The 16,050-nt window shown below is 40.3% G+C and overlaps 1 protein-coding gene across 3 annotated transcripts in view; it reads left to right on the top strand.

Annotated features, from left to right (window-relative positions):
* Positions 1 to 16,050, top strand: part of CCDC88A (coiled-coil domain containing 88A) — a gene marked incomplete at its 3' end in the record, with an annotated part of 61,109 nt that overhangs the window by 25,698 nt on the left and 19,361 nt on the right. For all 3 annotated transcript variants that reach the window (XM_084201682.1, XM_084201683.1, XM_084201681.1), the window contains exons 9-16: positions 2,973 to 3,054; positions 3,981 to 4,139; positions 6,600 to 6,746; positions 7,226 to 7,370; positions 7,977 to 8,161; positions 9,493 to 9,630; positions 11,706 to 12,776; positions 13,247 to 13,374. In XM_084201682.1, coding sequence (XP_084057808.1) covers positions 2,973 to 3,054; positions 3,981 to 4,139; positions 6,600 to 6,746; positions 7,226 to 7,370; positions 7,977 to 8,161; positions 9,493 to 9,630; positions 11,706 to 12,776; positions 13,247 to 13,374 — 2,055 coding nt within the window. The remainder of the gene's footprint in view (positions 1 to 2,972; positions 3,055 to 3,980; positions 4,140 to 6,599; positions 6,747 to 7,225; positions 7,371 to 7,976; positions 8,162 to 9,492; positions 9,631 to 11,705; positions 12,777 to 13,246; positions 13,375 to 16,050) is intronic.

The following is a 16,050-nucleotide window of genomic DNA, read 5'->3' as shown; positions in this document are numbered from 1 at the left end:
CTGGACACAGCACTCAAGGTGTGGTCTCATAGCACCCAGTACAGGGGCAGAATGACCTCCCTGCTCCTGCTGGCCACACCATTCCTCATGCAGGCCAGGATGCCATTGGCCTTCTTGGCCACCAAGGCACTGCTGGCTCACATTCAACCAGCTGTCGACCAGCACCCCCAGGTGCCTTTGTGCCTGAACACTGTCCAGCCACACTGTCCCCAGCCTGTGATTCTTTGTCCTTTCACATAGTTGTTTTAGTTATTGCTCCCCAGGAGGGGTATTTTTATAATAGAAGAAGATTTGTGCACCCGTGGGACAAATACAACATTTCATCTGTGTTTCTCTGTTTGTATTCATAATGATGTTTTGACCTAAATTTTATTCTCTGATGTCCCTGAAATCATGGATTAAAGGTGGAAGTCTCACAAATCTCAGCATTTTGTTCTCAAACCAGGTGATCATTAAAAGGAGATGAGGCAGGAGGGATTCCTTCTCAGCAGCATGATTAGGTGACCTGTTTCCAACAAGAAATACTCACCTATGGTTTATTCATGGTTTAAAATCATTGCAGATAGGACAAAAAAATTTCCAGTAGAATGCTTTCCTATCTCCCACCTCTTTGTTCCTGTGTAAAAAATTACTTGTCTGAACAACATTTACTTGCTCCTTGAAAACTGCTCCTGATTCTGAAGGTTTCTGTGGGCACTTTGTCTTCATAGTCGAGGAGCAGATCTGAGCAGAGTGAGGAGTTATTTAAAGAGAAGATCAATAACACACCTGTGGAGAATCTGCTTCTCCCTGTAGCAATGTGTCAGTTGCTTTAGCAGAATGAAGTGTGTGTTCTGAATTAAAATGCTCAATCTGAAGAGATTCAATATGTGTAGAAACAGCATAAATAAAGATTTATTTTTTTTTAATTCAGCAATGGGGAGAGCAGACAGGTAAACTAAATCACAAGCTGAAGGTAGCATAAGTCACAATTCCCAGAGTTTGTTGATCAGATGATTTCTAGCTGGCTGGATTAAAAATCTTGTTGATTTACTCAGAGGATCCCCTTCCCCCACTACAGCATGGTCTTCATGAGGAACAGAGGACAAAAGCTGGGGCTCTTTTTCCCTGATGTCTGTATTATTATGTGTCTCCTGCAATGAGCCCGCCCAGGATATTCTATAAACAGCTGCACCAAGAAAATTAGTGAAAAAATTGCTGTTATTAGTTTGATTGACAGTTAATAGATAGCCTAAACAGTGAACACTGGTACGTTCTGTATAATTTAGTCCAATCCTCTCCAGTCTGTAGCTGAAGCGTGCAATTAGGGCAACACTGATGGCTCAGAACAGTCCACATTTTGCACTCTTATTTGAATTCAGTTGGTAAATAATTTCCCTTTACATGTAGCAGTATCTTAAAATACCAGACTTGGATGAATTAACTTCTGTCTGCAGCATTTAGTGTTAATGCTGCATCTATTTGATAAATTTTAAATTACATTAATTCCAGACTTGGAAATACTCAGCATAAAATTTATTTATAATCTGGTTTTGGCAGTGAATCTTCATACCTGGTTTAATATGCAGTGTAGCTGATGTAATTTCCTATAAAAGGTCTATAAAGATAATTTTTCAGTTGGATGCAAACCAGGGAATACAGAAACTCCAAAGATGGAATTTGCACACCTCATTTTCAGAGTGTTGAGTTCTGTGTTTTCCCATGTAGAACAATAACAGGAATGTGGATGCTGATGGAAGAGTTACAGAAATCAGGAAATAATTTGTGTTGGTGCATGGTTTCTGAGCACCTCTGCAGGGGGAAAGCTCTGACAGGGATGTTGCACTGAGCTGTGCAGAGCTGAGCCTCCCCTGCTTGTAGGCTCAGTGACCTTTTCCAAATAATCCTTTTCTAAAAAGATCATTCATGGTGAAACTGGCTGTTTTTAAAAACAACTGCTCCAGTTTTGTTCAAAACATACCTATTTTTTGTTAGTATGATTGCTTTGAATTAGCATTATACATCTCAGTCCATCAAATTTTCTTCTTTGCCCCTTTTCTACTTTAGTTTCTTACTTATATTCCAGAATGTGATATAGTACAGTAACAGATCTGAATATGCATTACATCTTTTAAGAATATTCAACATTGGCAGGTTTTTCTACAGCAAATACTGTTTGTTCTGAGGTGCAGTTGAAGTTTGAACATCAGGTGTTCTTTGTCCGTGAGAGAATTAAATATTTCCTTTGCACTTACTCATGGTTTAGCAAACTCATTTTTTAAGGATTGGGAAATGAATTGGAAGTTAAGAATGATTCATGTAAGAACTGTAGCATTCTATGTCACATTGTTTTTATCACAGGTTTCTGAGTAGACTACAACAGACACTGTGTTGTTTCCATAAAGTTAAAATTCGTTGTGTGTTTCATGAAATTACTGAGCTTATTAAGCAGTATCTTCTTCAATTGAGTCAAGAAACCTAAAACCCTTAATTCTTGTCTGCAAGACAAGGAAAAATTACAGAATTATAAAAGTGCTGTTAAAATTGACTTTGCTTGATTGTGGCAAGGGGTCAATGTCTGGTTCTCCTGGAAAGAATTTGGATCTTTGGAATGTGTAATTAAAAATTATTCTGAGTTGAGTTTTGGATGGGGATCTCCTGGTACACATTCATGTGTGGTGTCTGTGGTTTTTTACATAAAATCCCTTATTGCAAAAATTCCCTATTTTACACCCTGTTTTCTGCCTTGCATGAGTAGGAAACAACAATTTAAAGCACTATGCAAAGTCTCACAATATTTAAAATACTAGATAAAGACTAAAACCAAAAGAATAACTCAATCATAATGGCAGCCCTAAATTTTACACTCTGATGTCCCTGAAATTGTGGGTAAAGGTGGAAGCCTCACAAATCTCAGCATTTTGTTCTCAAACCTGGTGATCATTAGCAGGTTTTGTGGCCATGTTTAACTGGTTTGTGTTTTCTCCTTCAAGTGAGGAAAAGACTGAGCAGCTGCTTGACTGTAAACAAGAACTGGAACAGATGGAAGCTGAACTGAAGAGACTTCAGCAAGAGGTGTGGGTTTAATCATTTTATTATTTTAAGAAAAGTTGCCACCACCTGAACAATTCACCACTCTTTTTTGATATTAAGTATGTTTTCATGTTTATTTTTCTGTTTTGCATTCTGAACCTGACCTTGTGGAATTTATTCCTTTATTTGGTATATTATGATGGGAAAAAATGCCCTGACTTAGGTTAGTATTTCTTCTCTAATTTTTTTGTTTCTTCATTCAAGCAATTTGCCACCAGATCTGAAAGGATCTTCTTAAAATGAAAGAGCTCCAATTTTGTCTGGTTTTTCTTTGGTGATAATGAGGGGAAAAACTTAAACTTATCATGAATATACAATATCTGTTGTGGTGTTGTGAGGGTCCCCAGAATGAGGTGGGAGATGAGAATTTGACTCCAAGTTCTCAGAAGGCTGATTTATTATTTTATGATATGATAGATATTATATGCTATGCTATGATATGCTAAAACTACACTAAAGAAAGAGAAAGGAGACATCAGAAGGCTGGACAAGAATGAATAGTAAAATCCCATGACAGACCAGAAAGTCCGACACAGCTGGACTGGGATTGGTCGTTAAGGAAAAACAATTCACATATTGGCATAACCAGTTCTGCAAATCACATTCCAAAGCAGTAAAACAGGGAGAAGCTGAAGCTTCTCAGGAGCAAAAATCCTGGCAAAGGGATTTTTCAGAAAGTATCATGGTGACACAATAGATATATATATTTATAGTGAGTCCTTGAAAAAGCCCAGTGCAGTTTCCTTGGCAATGCAATCATCTACAATCCTGTAGAATATATTCAATTTCTCTTTGAATTCTCAGAATAACAATTCCCCTCTGCATTCCCTGAATTACCCAATGAAGGAGCTGTTCCCCTCCCCACGTTGTGTGCAGCCCTGCTGTATTGCTGTCTCCCTGTGTCCCAGAACATGAACCTGCTGTCGGACGCCCGCTCTGCCAGGGTGTACCGGGACGAGCTGGACGCGCTGCGGGAGAAGGCGATCCGCGTGGACAAGCTGGAGAGCGAAGTCAGCCGCTACAAAGAGAGGCTCCATGACATTGAGTTCTACAAAGCCAGGGTGGAGGTGAATAAATCCAGGGGAAATCACCCAGAATCACCATTCTTTACTGCACTGGGTTTTGGGGTATCCCCAGCGGGCTGCATTGGGTCTGGATAGCTCAGTCCTGCTCAGCACAGCCTGTCCGAGCTCCCAAGCAGCCATGTCGGAATTCAGGGCATCCCTCTGGCTGTCCTGGATCGCCAGGACCCCTGCCAGGGGGCTCAGAGACCCTGGCACAGAGCCCAAGATGCCTGTGACTTTGATTATCACCCATAGAGCAAATTATCAATCTTATATGAAGGTCTGCAAGCCATGAAAGTATAAGTGGAATAATAATCTGTTTGTCACGAGGTAGAAAAATAGATTTTTTTTGAGTTTTTAGAATGGGGGTTTAGAGGGCAAGATGGAGGAATCTGGGCGCGTCCAGCCTTTCTCTTTCTCCTTCTTGGCCTCCATCTTCTGCTGTGATGCTGGCACTTTTGGATTGGTTTAAGGTAGCAGCTCACTGTCTGACATAGGTGATAGGTATTGGGAAGTTATGGTAAATATTGCACACGTAGTTTTTAGTATAAAGAGATAACACTGCCCCAAGGCAGTGAATGTGCCTCTGTCTGACCTGCTGAACGGACATCAGCAGGCCAGAGAAAGAATTTTATAGATAAGAAACAATAAACAACTTTGAGACTGAGAACTGAAGAGTTCTGACTCCTCCTTTGACCACCAGGCTGGGAAAAGAGGCTTTCTAACACATCTCAGGGTCAGTCTGAGCAGCTAAAGCCCCAAGACCCCCAGCCACAGGCCACCTTAGCAAGCTTGGGTGATACCAGCTCTACTGGTTATCAGCTCATTTGTGATTGCAGCTCTTTGCTTGCCAGGTGCCTTAGGCAGATGCAGGAGAGAGAGGAGAAGGCTGTGTGAGGTTCCACAGGGATGTCTTTATTGAATCTTCTGTCAAGGTTCTCAGGGACAGCTCATCTGCTGAGCTGGGTAAAAGTAGGGTTTTTTATAGGGTACAGAGGTTTTTAGGAATTGTCCAATAGTGAGGGTCAGAGAAGGTGACCTGTAGCCTTACAGGGGCTTCTAAGGTGCAGTCATTGTGACTCGGTATTTCCTATCTCAGGCTGCTGAACATGGGGGCAGTGCACGTCCTGGGCCTGCTACAGTTCTTCTCTTGGCTGGGGCTCTTCCAAAGTGTATTTGGAGATGGAAGTGTTGGGATAGGAGAAAGGGTTGCAGAGTCTGGCTCTGGGAGATGGCAGTCAGGTTTTTGTGACAAATTCCATTTTTTTTTGGGAATTGTTTCCGTGTGTAATGGCATGGAAATCAGCAGTGTTCAGCAGAGCTCTAAGCTAGCAAGGAAAGTGGAAACCTCTGTGAAGGATGGATTGAGAAACACACAGAGGAATTAATTTTAAAAATGCTATCAATATAATCATTCCTTTCTCCTGTTGGTCTCCTAAGGGAAAGCAATTTTCTAAGTCAAGTGTTGAGGAAAGGAGGGCTGTTCACATAAATGAGTGCAGGACAATGGCATAAAATACACTAAAAAAAGATGTACCAACACCAGGCAAGGGGAACTTAGAGTTCTGGCATGAGTTAGTAATTTAGGAGGCAAATCAACATGCAGGCCATCATTCTGTCTGTAAATGACAAATTTGATGGGCAAGTGCCATATGGTATAAAAATCAGTAAAGGAAAACAGATTAGTGTACAGGATTTGACAACACTGGAAGTTTCGTTCTCATAGAATGTTTAAACTAATAAACCCCCTAAAAATCATTTATGTGTTTTCATAGCTTGTAAACTATCAGATATTTCAAGCATTCTTCAATACAGATAAATGTTAATTAGTTGGGTTTGCCTCATAATAATTATGAGTTGACTTATTATTTGGGGAGGAGTATGAAGGATATTTATGTGATCCGTTTTCAGATTTTGCAGTTGACTCTGTGCTGAAGTTTGAAAGTTTTGTCTTTATATCATGAGGAAAATTGCCAATTATGTATTTTACACATTATTTCATCAGCTTCTATTAAAAAAATCCTCTGTGTACCAAAATTAAAGCTGCTGAGACCCTTTGAGAGTGACTGGTTGTATTTTAAGATTGTGGGTGCATTTTCAGCATCATGGCCTGACTTTGGGCCCAGTGGCCTATAAACCTAATTTTGGGCTGTACATGCAGTACATCTTTCCAGATCACAGCCCAAATCACAGAGATTCTGATGGTTTAATTATAATTATCAACACCTTATTTATTCTTAATGGCTTAGGGAGTATTTCATTTATGTCAAATTTTGTTTTCACTGAAATTCATAGGTTGCTTTTATGTGGAATTGCTGTTAATGTGCTTTTTATAAAAAGTGTTTCAGCTCCCAGTTTTAGTTTGGGTTTCTGAAACTGGTTGTGATGTGTACCAAAGTTTGCATGAACAGGGGAATGCTTCTGGTTTGGGATTTATTTGTTGTTGTTGATCCATTTTTGCAGGAGTTAAAGGAAGACAATCAGGTGTTGCTAGAAACCAAGACAATGCTGGAAGATCAGTTAGAGGGGACCCGAGCTCGTTCAGATAAACTGCACGAGTTAGAAAAGGAGAATTTACAGCTGAAAGCTAAATTGCATGACATGGAGATGGTGAGTGGCAGGGGAGGGTGGCAAGGGCAACTGATGCACACTGAATTTAATTTCCTTTTTTAATAAAAGCCTTCAAAATAGCAGGGAGGAGAAGGAATGGGATAATAAATGCAGAGATCTGAGAGCAATAGGTTTGATTTTATTTATGTTGATCAGTTGTCACTTAAATATTGTGTTCACCCCATGCACTTTGCTTCCTAATATTCAGAAGTAAATTTTGGAAGAGTAGGGAGTGATTGCTGTAGGTTATGAGGAGAAGAGGTTCTTTGCAATCTTCTTTTTACTGTCCCCTTCAAAGTTCTCCCAACTTTTCCCAATTCCTCCCCATCTCAGTGTCTAGGCAGACCAGCAAAAGCACTTTGCCCTTCCTTGTGACAACACAATAAAGATAATATAATATAGACATCAATAGAATATAGATCATGAAATACTTTGCACATATTGAGACTTTTGTATTAACCTGTGAAATAATTTTCAAGGAGCGTGATATGGACAGGAAGAAGATTGAGGAGCTCATGGAGGAAAATATGACCCTAGAAATGGCTCAGAAACAAAGTATGGATGAGTCTTTGCATCTTGGCTGGGAGCTGGAGCAGATAAACAGGACTACTGAACTTTCTGAAGGTAAACATAAATTATTGAAATTGAAATCTCAGAGGCTGAATAGCATTAGGAAATGCAATGTCCTTATTTCTGAAGTAGAATGTGTTGTCCTCTGGAGCAATGCTGATTCCCATGTATCCATTGAGATACAGCCTACATGAGAAGTCTGTCCTTGTGGCTCTTGGTCAGTTAAATAGTTCTGTAAACCCCATAAAGAACTGGAAATGACATTTTTTTTTGCTATCCACACTTCTGTACTCTGCAGCACAGATCATGAGTCTTCTTGCTTGGCTGTTCTCAAAGTTAAGGAGAAGAGCTGTGGTAAAAATTTTGATTCTTCAGTATAACATGCTTGGATACAAACTGGATTCTGTGCAAAGCACTTGTGGAATTTGGAGACACATCCTGAGTTGTGGGAAACAAATCTGTGCTGTGATTAGGAACGTTAGGAGAGTAGAACATATTTTAATTTCTAATATTTCTAATCCTAATCAGCTCTGGTCACCAAGAGGGCATTGGAAGGACCTTCAAAGGCTGTTAAATCCTCTAAGTTTAAAACTGCAGAATCTGAAGAACTCTGGCTAATAAGTCACCTTTTATTTGAATAATGGTGTTTTTCTCCTGCAGTGCCACAGAAATCACTGGGCCATGAGGTGAACGAGCTGACATCCAGCAGGTTACTGAAGCTGGAAATGGAAAACCAAAGTTTGCTGAAGACTGTGGAAGAGCTGCAAAGTGCAGTGGGCTCTGTGGAAGGCAGCAGTTCAAGGATTCTGAAAATGGAAAAAGAAAACCAAAGACTTAGCAAGAAGGTAAAGGTCAGGCTGTGCTTGGATTGTGGGAGAGCTGCCTCATGTTCTCTGCTGCTTTCTTCCTAAAGGGTAATTCTATGAATTGCTGTTATTTTGGGTAAGACATTACAAGGGTCTAAGTGTTGTAAGTTTATGGTAAAAAATAAATCATCTCCAGGAGGTTTTCTTCTTTTTTATTATGTGAGAGTGTGACCAGTTTATTCAGAAAGGTCTTAGACCAGTGAGGGGAAAAATAATAATATATTGGGGATATGATGAGTAATGAAAGTGGTTTAGAATACTGGAGAGCATTAATTTTGGTAATTATGAAGCAGAAGAAAGTGAGTGTGCAGAGGTGGAGAGTGAGTGATGAGTCTGAGCTGAAAACTTGGTCCTGTGTCCTCATTTTAGCTGAGGGAGGGAGAAGGTGGGTCAAGGAATTGATAAACAGCTCAAGAGGGGAGTTTGTCAGGTTTAACTGTGCTGAGCTACAGTACTTTGCTCCTCAAATTATGTGTATCAAATGGAATCATTTAGTCAGTGGTATTTATAGAGAATAAAAATTAGGAAAAAAAAAGAAGCTGGGGCTAATTACAGTGGGGTGCAAATGTCTAAAATTCCTGAAATAGCTTTGACTTCAGCAGCTATTTCAGGTGAAAGACTATTCTTAGAGTGGCTAAGAGATAATTAAAAAAAGAAAATTAAAGAAATCCCTACTGCATTCCATGCTTCCATAAGTTTTCTGATCCCTAAGAAGCTGGTGATTTTTGGAGCAGCCCCTGTGCTGTGCCCAAAAGAAAGGAATAGGTGTAAGAAACACACAAACATCATTCAGGTCAACTTGTTACCACTTAAATGTGGCAGAGAAATCATGCTTGGGTATTTTAAATTTTAAATAGCTTTGCTCTCTGCAACTTGGAAGCACTTGACAAAACAAACCCATATATTTAATTCCCAAGGAATCATCTTAATTATCTCTTGAAATTGTTAAGTAAGATCAAACAACATTGAACCTTTCTAAGTTGAAAGGGTCTTGGAGGAGCAGTATAAATCTCACTGAAATGGAATTTTAAGAGAAAAAAAAGATGCTTGAGGAAATATCCAGAGCCTGAGAAAATCTGACCCTTTTCTTTACACTAAAGTACTTTATAGATACAGTGTTCTGAGCCAGGGAGAAAATTCTGGCAGGCGTGAATGTATTCCCAGAAGAAATTAATGTTTCAATTAAAGATTAGAAAATTCTGTTTAATTCTTTCCCTTAAGCTCCTTTATTCATTTCTGTAAGGGTGCCTTCAGCCCAGCTAAGACTGTCATTTTTAAGTACATTTTAAAACTTTTGTTTCTCTTCCCAGCTTGAAGAGCTGGAGAATGAAATTAGCCAAGAGAAACAAAGTCTTCAGAACAGTCAGAATCAGAGTAAAGATTTGATGAAAGAAAAAGCCCAGCTTGAAAAGACACTTGAGGCACTTCGAGAGAACTCCGAGCGACAAGTGAGTACAGAACCAAAAGTTTTAATGCTGCTTTGTGCTCTGCTGCTCTCCTTTTGGAGGATTTTACAGACATGAAGGGATTGTAAATGTAGTGCATTTGCCAAAAGGAGGTTCCTGCAGGAAAACAGCTTTGCTGGGAGCTGCAGCCAGTGAGAGACGTGACTCATTTCTGGCTGGGGCTTTCCTGGTGGGTTTTGGAGCTTGGTGGTGTTTGTAACGCTCCCACAGCTTTGTGGGCATCTGCTGGAGCTGCTTGGAGGGTGTAGCTCAGCCAGGAGAGAAAATTGGGAGCTTTGGAGGGAGGCCAGACAGCTCCCAGAGGAAGAGAGCGGGTCCCAGGCAGCTGGCAGTGCTCGGAGTAATGTTGGAGTGTTGATGGGAATTCCAGCAGCCTCAGGGCCAGCTCTGTCATTCTGCCCTGGGATGGGATGGGTTCCTGCTGTGGCCACCTGGATTTATTTGTGGCTGCCAAAAACTGGCATCTGAATCTTTGTAAAAGATGTACCTGTGCCTGATGGACACTGGCACCTCCTAAGCTGTCTGCAGAGGAAAAAGAGTTCTGGAAACTTCTGGAATTCCCAGATTTAGGAATTACGTCCTTCAGAATTAGAACTGCCAGTAGCTCTTATAAATTCAGTTTATACCTCCTGATGACATGGCCATTTAGTTTAATTTAATTCTGAAATGCAGAATATTGTATTTCCAAAAATACTGAATATTTTTAAAGGCTATTAATCAGTAAATGAAATTCCAGAAGGAAGAAAAAAGGGAGGTGAAAAAAAAAAGCTTGGCATGGAAGGTTTACTTTCATTTAAACATACATATCTTGTTTTAGCACTGATGTTTCAGTGGGCCTATTTCTGCTTAAAAATAATACACTTAAGTCTGATGGTTCAACAGCATCTTCCATGTCCCTTCCAAAATCCTGTGCTGACACTTACTGGAGTTGACTGTAGGAGATTCATTTGATCTCATCCGAAATCCTGGAGGCATTTCTCAGGATTTTTTGTAGAATTGGGATTATGGAGGCAGGATTCATGGGCAGTAATTCAATGCCATGCCAGGTGCTCCAGAGCTGTGTTTTTAGGCACCTGTTATGAGGAGTTTTTGGTGAATATTCCAGAGCAGTGTGTCACTGCTGGGAGCAGAGCTGTGGATCTGTAATTAATAGTTCCATTCAGATTTCACTGTGGAAGAGCAGCCTGTAATTTTCTCCGTCTGTTTTTCATTGCAAGCAGCACTTTTGCTTTTCTCCCAAACAATTTATTGTTGAAACATCCCTTACACTGGGTTATTAGTGTACATTTAAATATTGATCCAAACAGTTTTGCTGGATTTTGCTGTCTGGTGTTTCATGCCCAGATAATTCCAAATGATTTAGAGCAACCTATAAAGTCAAGAAATACTAAAAATTCAAGTGTAAGTTCTGCCTTTATCTTTGAGGTAGATCTGGGAAAATGTTTCCTGGGAAAATAATTCCAATATGATTTACTTTCTCTGAAGCTGGTTTGGAACAGAATATCCAAAGGTTCTTTTTAACTCAAAAATCAGTGTAACTTTGGTGTGTTTCTTCTCAAATTTTTGTTGAATGTGATCGGGATTCCCTCATCTCCCACCCCTCACTTCTACTTTTTCCAAATGAAATAAAGAGATTTTTGTGGCTCCCACACCTCCCTCCATCTCAGGTTTGGTTTAGAACTTGCTGCAGTCCTGTTCTTCGTGGACACACAGCTCTGGAAGTCAGAGAGTGTAAGAAAAAACAATCTAAACATGGATAAACGCAAATGAAAGTTAAATTTGCTAGGAAGTAGGTAAAGCTTTCTTTTGATTTGTGCTTTATTAGTTTTGGATTTACTTATATCTATTAATATTCAAGAGGAAGAGATTTGAAGATTTACTTTGTTGTCAAACTTGAAATAATGTTTGTAATTCTTCACATGAACATTAGCAGAGTAAGAGATTTTCTTTAACTTAAAAGGTGAATATGATATGATGAATATCTTTTAGTTTATGTATGAAAGCAATTCCTTGCTGGCACATTGTTTATCACTTTACCATTTTTCTACCCAAATTAGATTAAACTCTTAGAACAAGAAAATGAACACTTGAATCAAACTGTGGCTTCTCTAAGGCAGCGCTCACAAATCAGTGCTGAGGCAAGAATGAAAGAAATTGAGAAGGAAAATAAAATCCTCCACGAGTCTATCAAAGAGACCAGCAGTAAGTTAAATAAAATTGAATTTGAAAAAAAACAAGTCAGGAAAGAACTGGAACACTACAAAGAGAAAGGGGAGAGGGCAGAAGAATTAGAGAACGAGCTGCATCGTCTGGAGAAAGAAAATGAGTTATTACAGAAGAAAATCACCAACCTAAAAATCACTTGTGAGAAGATTGAGGCCTTAGAACAAGAGAACTCTGACCTGGAGACAGAGAACAGAAAGCTGAAAAAAACCTTGGATAGCCTGAAAAACCTCACTTTTCAGTTGGAATCGTTAGAAAAGGAGAATTCCCAACTCGACGAAGAAAATTTAGAGTTACGGAGGACAATTGAATCCTTGAAGTGTACAAGCATGAAAGTGGCACAGTTACAGTTGGAAAATAAGGAGCTGGAGAGTGAAAAGGAGCAGCTCAAAAAAAGCCTTGAGCTGATGAAAGCCTCTTTTAAGAAGACTGAACGCTTGGAAGTCAGTTACCAAGGCCTGGACACAGAAAACCAAAGGCTGCAGAAAGCCCTGGAAAACAGCAATAAGAAGATTCAGCAATTAGAGAGCGAATTACAAGATTTAGAGACTGAAAATCAAACCCTGCAAAAGAACTTGGAAGAGTTAAAAATCTCCAGTAAGCGCCTGGAGCAGTTGGAAAAGGAGAATAAGTTGTTAGAACAAGAGACTTCTCAACTGGAAAAGGATAAGAAACAACTGGAAAAGGAAAATAAAAGGCTTCGACAGCAAGCAGAAATTAAAGATAGTACCTTAGAAGAAAATAATGTCAAAATCAGTAATCTGGAAAGGGAAAATAAATCTCTATTTAAAGAAATAGTTGTGTATAAAGAGTCCTGTCTGCGCCTGAAAGAGCTGGAAAAGGAAAACAAGGAGCTGGTGAAAAGAGCTACCATTGATAAGAAAACCCTGGTCACTTTGAGAGAGGTAAACACAGAGGAATTTCCATTCCCATCATAATCTGTGTATAATGTACAGAAATTGCAGCTGGGTTTCTGATTTGGGATTTTTATTCTGCATTAATCTGTGTACTGTTAAGACTTTATGCATTAGATAATCAACATTTCTATAATCATAGGCATGGATAGGAATATCATATTACTGGAATATTTCCCCTTCACTGGCATGTTCCAGACCAAATTTAAAGGGAAATTCTAAAGGAAATTTTAAATGGAAAGGAAGAGAGCACTGGGATATCATATTCTAGTTGCAGTGTAATGTCTGATACAGCTGAAAGCTGCAACTGGGAGGACACTTAAAGCTGAATTATTCCAGTCATGTAGTGATACAGCACCCTTGTCTCCTAGAACTCAGACTACATTGTTTTATTTTGCTGAAAATTTTATTGTTTCTTTTTATTTTGCTGTAATACTGACTGTAGTTTTTTTCTGTGCAAGGACTTGGTGAATGAGAAATTGAAGACTCAACAGATGAACAATGATCTGGAAAAACTGGCCCACGAGCTGGAGAAAATTGGCTTGAACAAGGAGCGTCTCCTGCACGATGAGCAGAGCAGTGATGACAGGTGAGAATGGCAGGGCCTGCATGACAAAGAGGACAAATGAGGATCTTTTTTATTCATAAAGTGGTTTTGCAGACTAGTTCTGTGCATACTCCTAGATTTTTAAAAGCACACTCATAGACCCAAAAAGGAACTTGATATTTTTGGAAATTAATTAGTTCATGTGCTTTCACATTCAGCTGACTGTGACAGTGAGTTGCCACTTTTTGTTGCTAAGAGACTCATTGAAGTATGTCAGGAGATACAGTTAATTATAATTAAAATGTTTTATGCTCTAGTCAGCAGCAGCAACAGTAGCAGTAAAAGATAATTAGCTCAAAGTAGGTTTTTTCCCTTTTTGTCTGCCTGTCTGACACAAATGGTTTTTTGGAACATAGTGATTACCTTAAACTGTCTCACTCTTTCCTTGCAACCATTTCCTTCTAATTCTTCCATTGTGAAGGAAGCTGCATTCCTACTTTCCCTGGCTGGGAAGTATCCAGTGCTTGTGTACCTCCAGAACTTGGTGGTGGCTCCATCACTCCTCCACACCTTCCCCTGGAAAGCAGCTGCTGCCCTGACATCTGTCTCCTCTGCTGCGCTTCCCTCCTCTGCCTTATCCTGCAGGGATTTAGGGAAAATTGGTGACAGGAGCAAAGCAGACAGTGTGGGCTTCCAGCCAAGCATTGCTTCCCAGTGCAGTTCTGCTGCCATGATCTGTTATTACAGCTGATTGTCATGAGCATGGAGATTGATGTGGGACCTTCTGTGTGCAGAGGAACCCAAAAAACACTTGGGGTTTGAATCCAGCTTCCCTTTCCCAGTGCTCTGTCACAGGGGTGGTGCCAGGGCCATGTGTTACCCCCTCCTGGTTTCTGCTGGTGGCTTTCACCTGCCTTCCTCAGCTCCCAGATGAGCTCAGGAAAAGTTCTCAGAACTTGAACTGGTTGGATTTCTTTTGATTTAAGCATTTCTGTGTCACATACAGCACTTGATTAGCATTTGGTGTGTCCTTAGATAAATATACCCAATAAAAAATCACCAGACCTCGATCCGAGATGAAGCTTAAACTCAGATGAAGCCCAAATGGAGCAGCATTTCATCAAGTTCTAGGGTAGAGGTGGTTGGGCTCAGCTGCTGGCTTGAGCTTCCTCCCAAGCTCCATGTAGAGCTGGAGGATCATGAAAGGACAGTGTTGGCTATCAAAGTGAGAGCTAGGATTGGTTTGAAATCTTGCTCTGCCCATAAATATCCTGCTTTTCCATTGTTCTCAACTTCTTCATTCATCCCAAAGATACCTGGATTGCTTTCCTTACACAGCAGCACATAGGTGAGTCAGTGCCAGCTCTTCCATCAGGGCTATGAAGTGCTGGGTTCATTATGGATAAAATGACTTCTCAGTGGAGTTTTTCATCTGCCTCTGTCATTCTGCTAATGGAAATTAAAAATGTACCATTTTCCTCTTCCTGATTGGAAAGAGCTGCTTGTGGTTTCTAAGGAATGATCTTTGGTAGCACCTCAGTGTCTTCCTATTGAGGTGTAAACTGGCTGGGTTTTATGAGTTAACTTTGAAGTGTTCTCCATTTTCTCTTGCCTGCTGTCCTTGGACAAAGAGATTTATGGATTTTGACTCTGAATCCAAATAACATAACTTGCAGTCATATTCAAAAATGTGTGCCATCTCTCATTGTTCAAAGTGGAAGTGGGTATTGGATCTCTGCTATTATCATTTTTCCTCCTTTGTTTTCTGTACAGCTGTGTCATTTTTCAGTAGCAGGAATTACTTGTAGCCAAATCTGTGCTTCAGCCCAAGAAGGTGAAATTCTGTATATTTTAGTAGTCAACAGGCTGCCTACTATTCCATAAATCCTTGGGTATTAGTTGTCATATCTGAAAATCTCGGATTCCCCTCCTGCTGCGTGATGCTACTGGACAGCTTTCTGCTTATTAATTCTCTTCCCATTGGTCTTCTGCTCTAGTTCCTGACTGGATCTGATGCCATTGTCCATTCAGGAGTCTGCTGCAGTTTATTCCCTTCACTAAACTGATGGATCCTTCAGCAGCCAGGATTAGAAATGGGGGGTATCAGTGGTTGGGTTTATTTTATCCAGCTGTGGGGAGGAGTGGGGTGTTCTCCAGAATCTGAGCCACACACAGGGACTGAACTGCTTAGAAGTGATTAATGAGTGTGGGTTTTGGTATTTCCCATAAAGGGTGTGCAGTTCTAAATCAATGCAGTTCAATCTGGCCACTTGTCTCTCAGACTGATATTTTGGGGCATTTTAGGTGCTCTACAATATCATGAATGTGGTTAAAAATGGAAGCTTTGCACATCAAGGGTGGCAGCAGTCTCAAAATATCAGCAGCTGGGCTGAGTGAGCAATTTGCACATAGATGCAGCAGAGAGTGTGCACCTGCACAGTGCTGTGCTCCATCTCCTGCCCTGTCCCCTTCTTTGGAGCTGGCAGGAAATGGCAACTGATGAAAATCTTGCTCTCCACATACTTCACATCCTACTTGACTTCAGGTCTCTGCTGGATTGGCTGGAGTAGAGCCAGAAGGAGTGCAGGCATCACTCACTGATGATGCAGAGAGACCCAGCACCCCCCTGGTGTGCCTGAATGGGGCTTTTTCTGAGTCTAACATGTTCTAAAAGAAAGGAGGAGTCAAAAATGGTTTTGACAACCATCTTCTGGTTAT

Source organism: Fringilla coelebs (assembly GCF_963513975.1).
Source record: "Fringilla coelebs genome assembly, chromosome: 3".
In the NCBI taxonomy this organism is placed as follows: domain Eukaryota; kingdom Metazoa; phylum Chordata; class Aves; order Passeriformes; family Fringillidae; genus Fringilla; species Fringilla coelebs.
The sequence above is the reverse complement of the archived record's forward strand: the minus strand, read 5'-3'. Positions and strand labels throughout refer to the sequence as shown.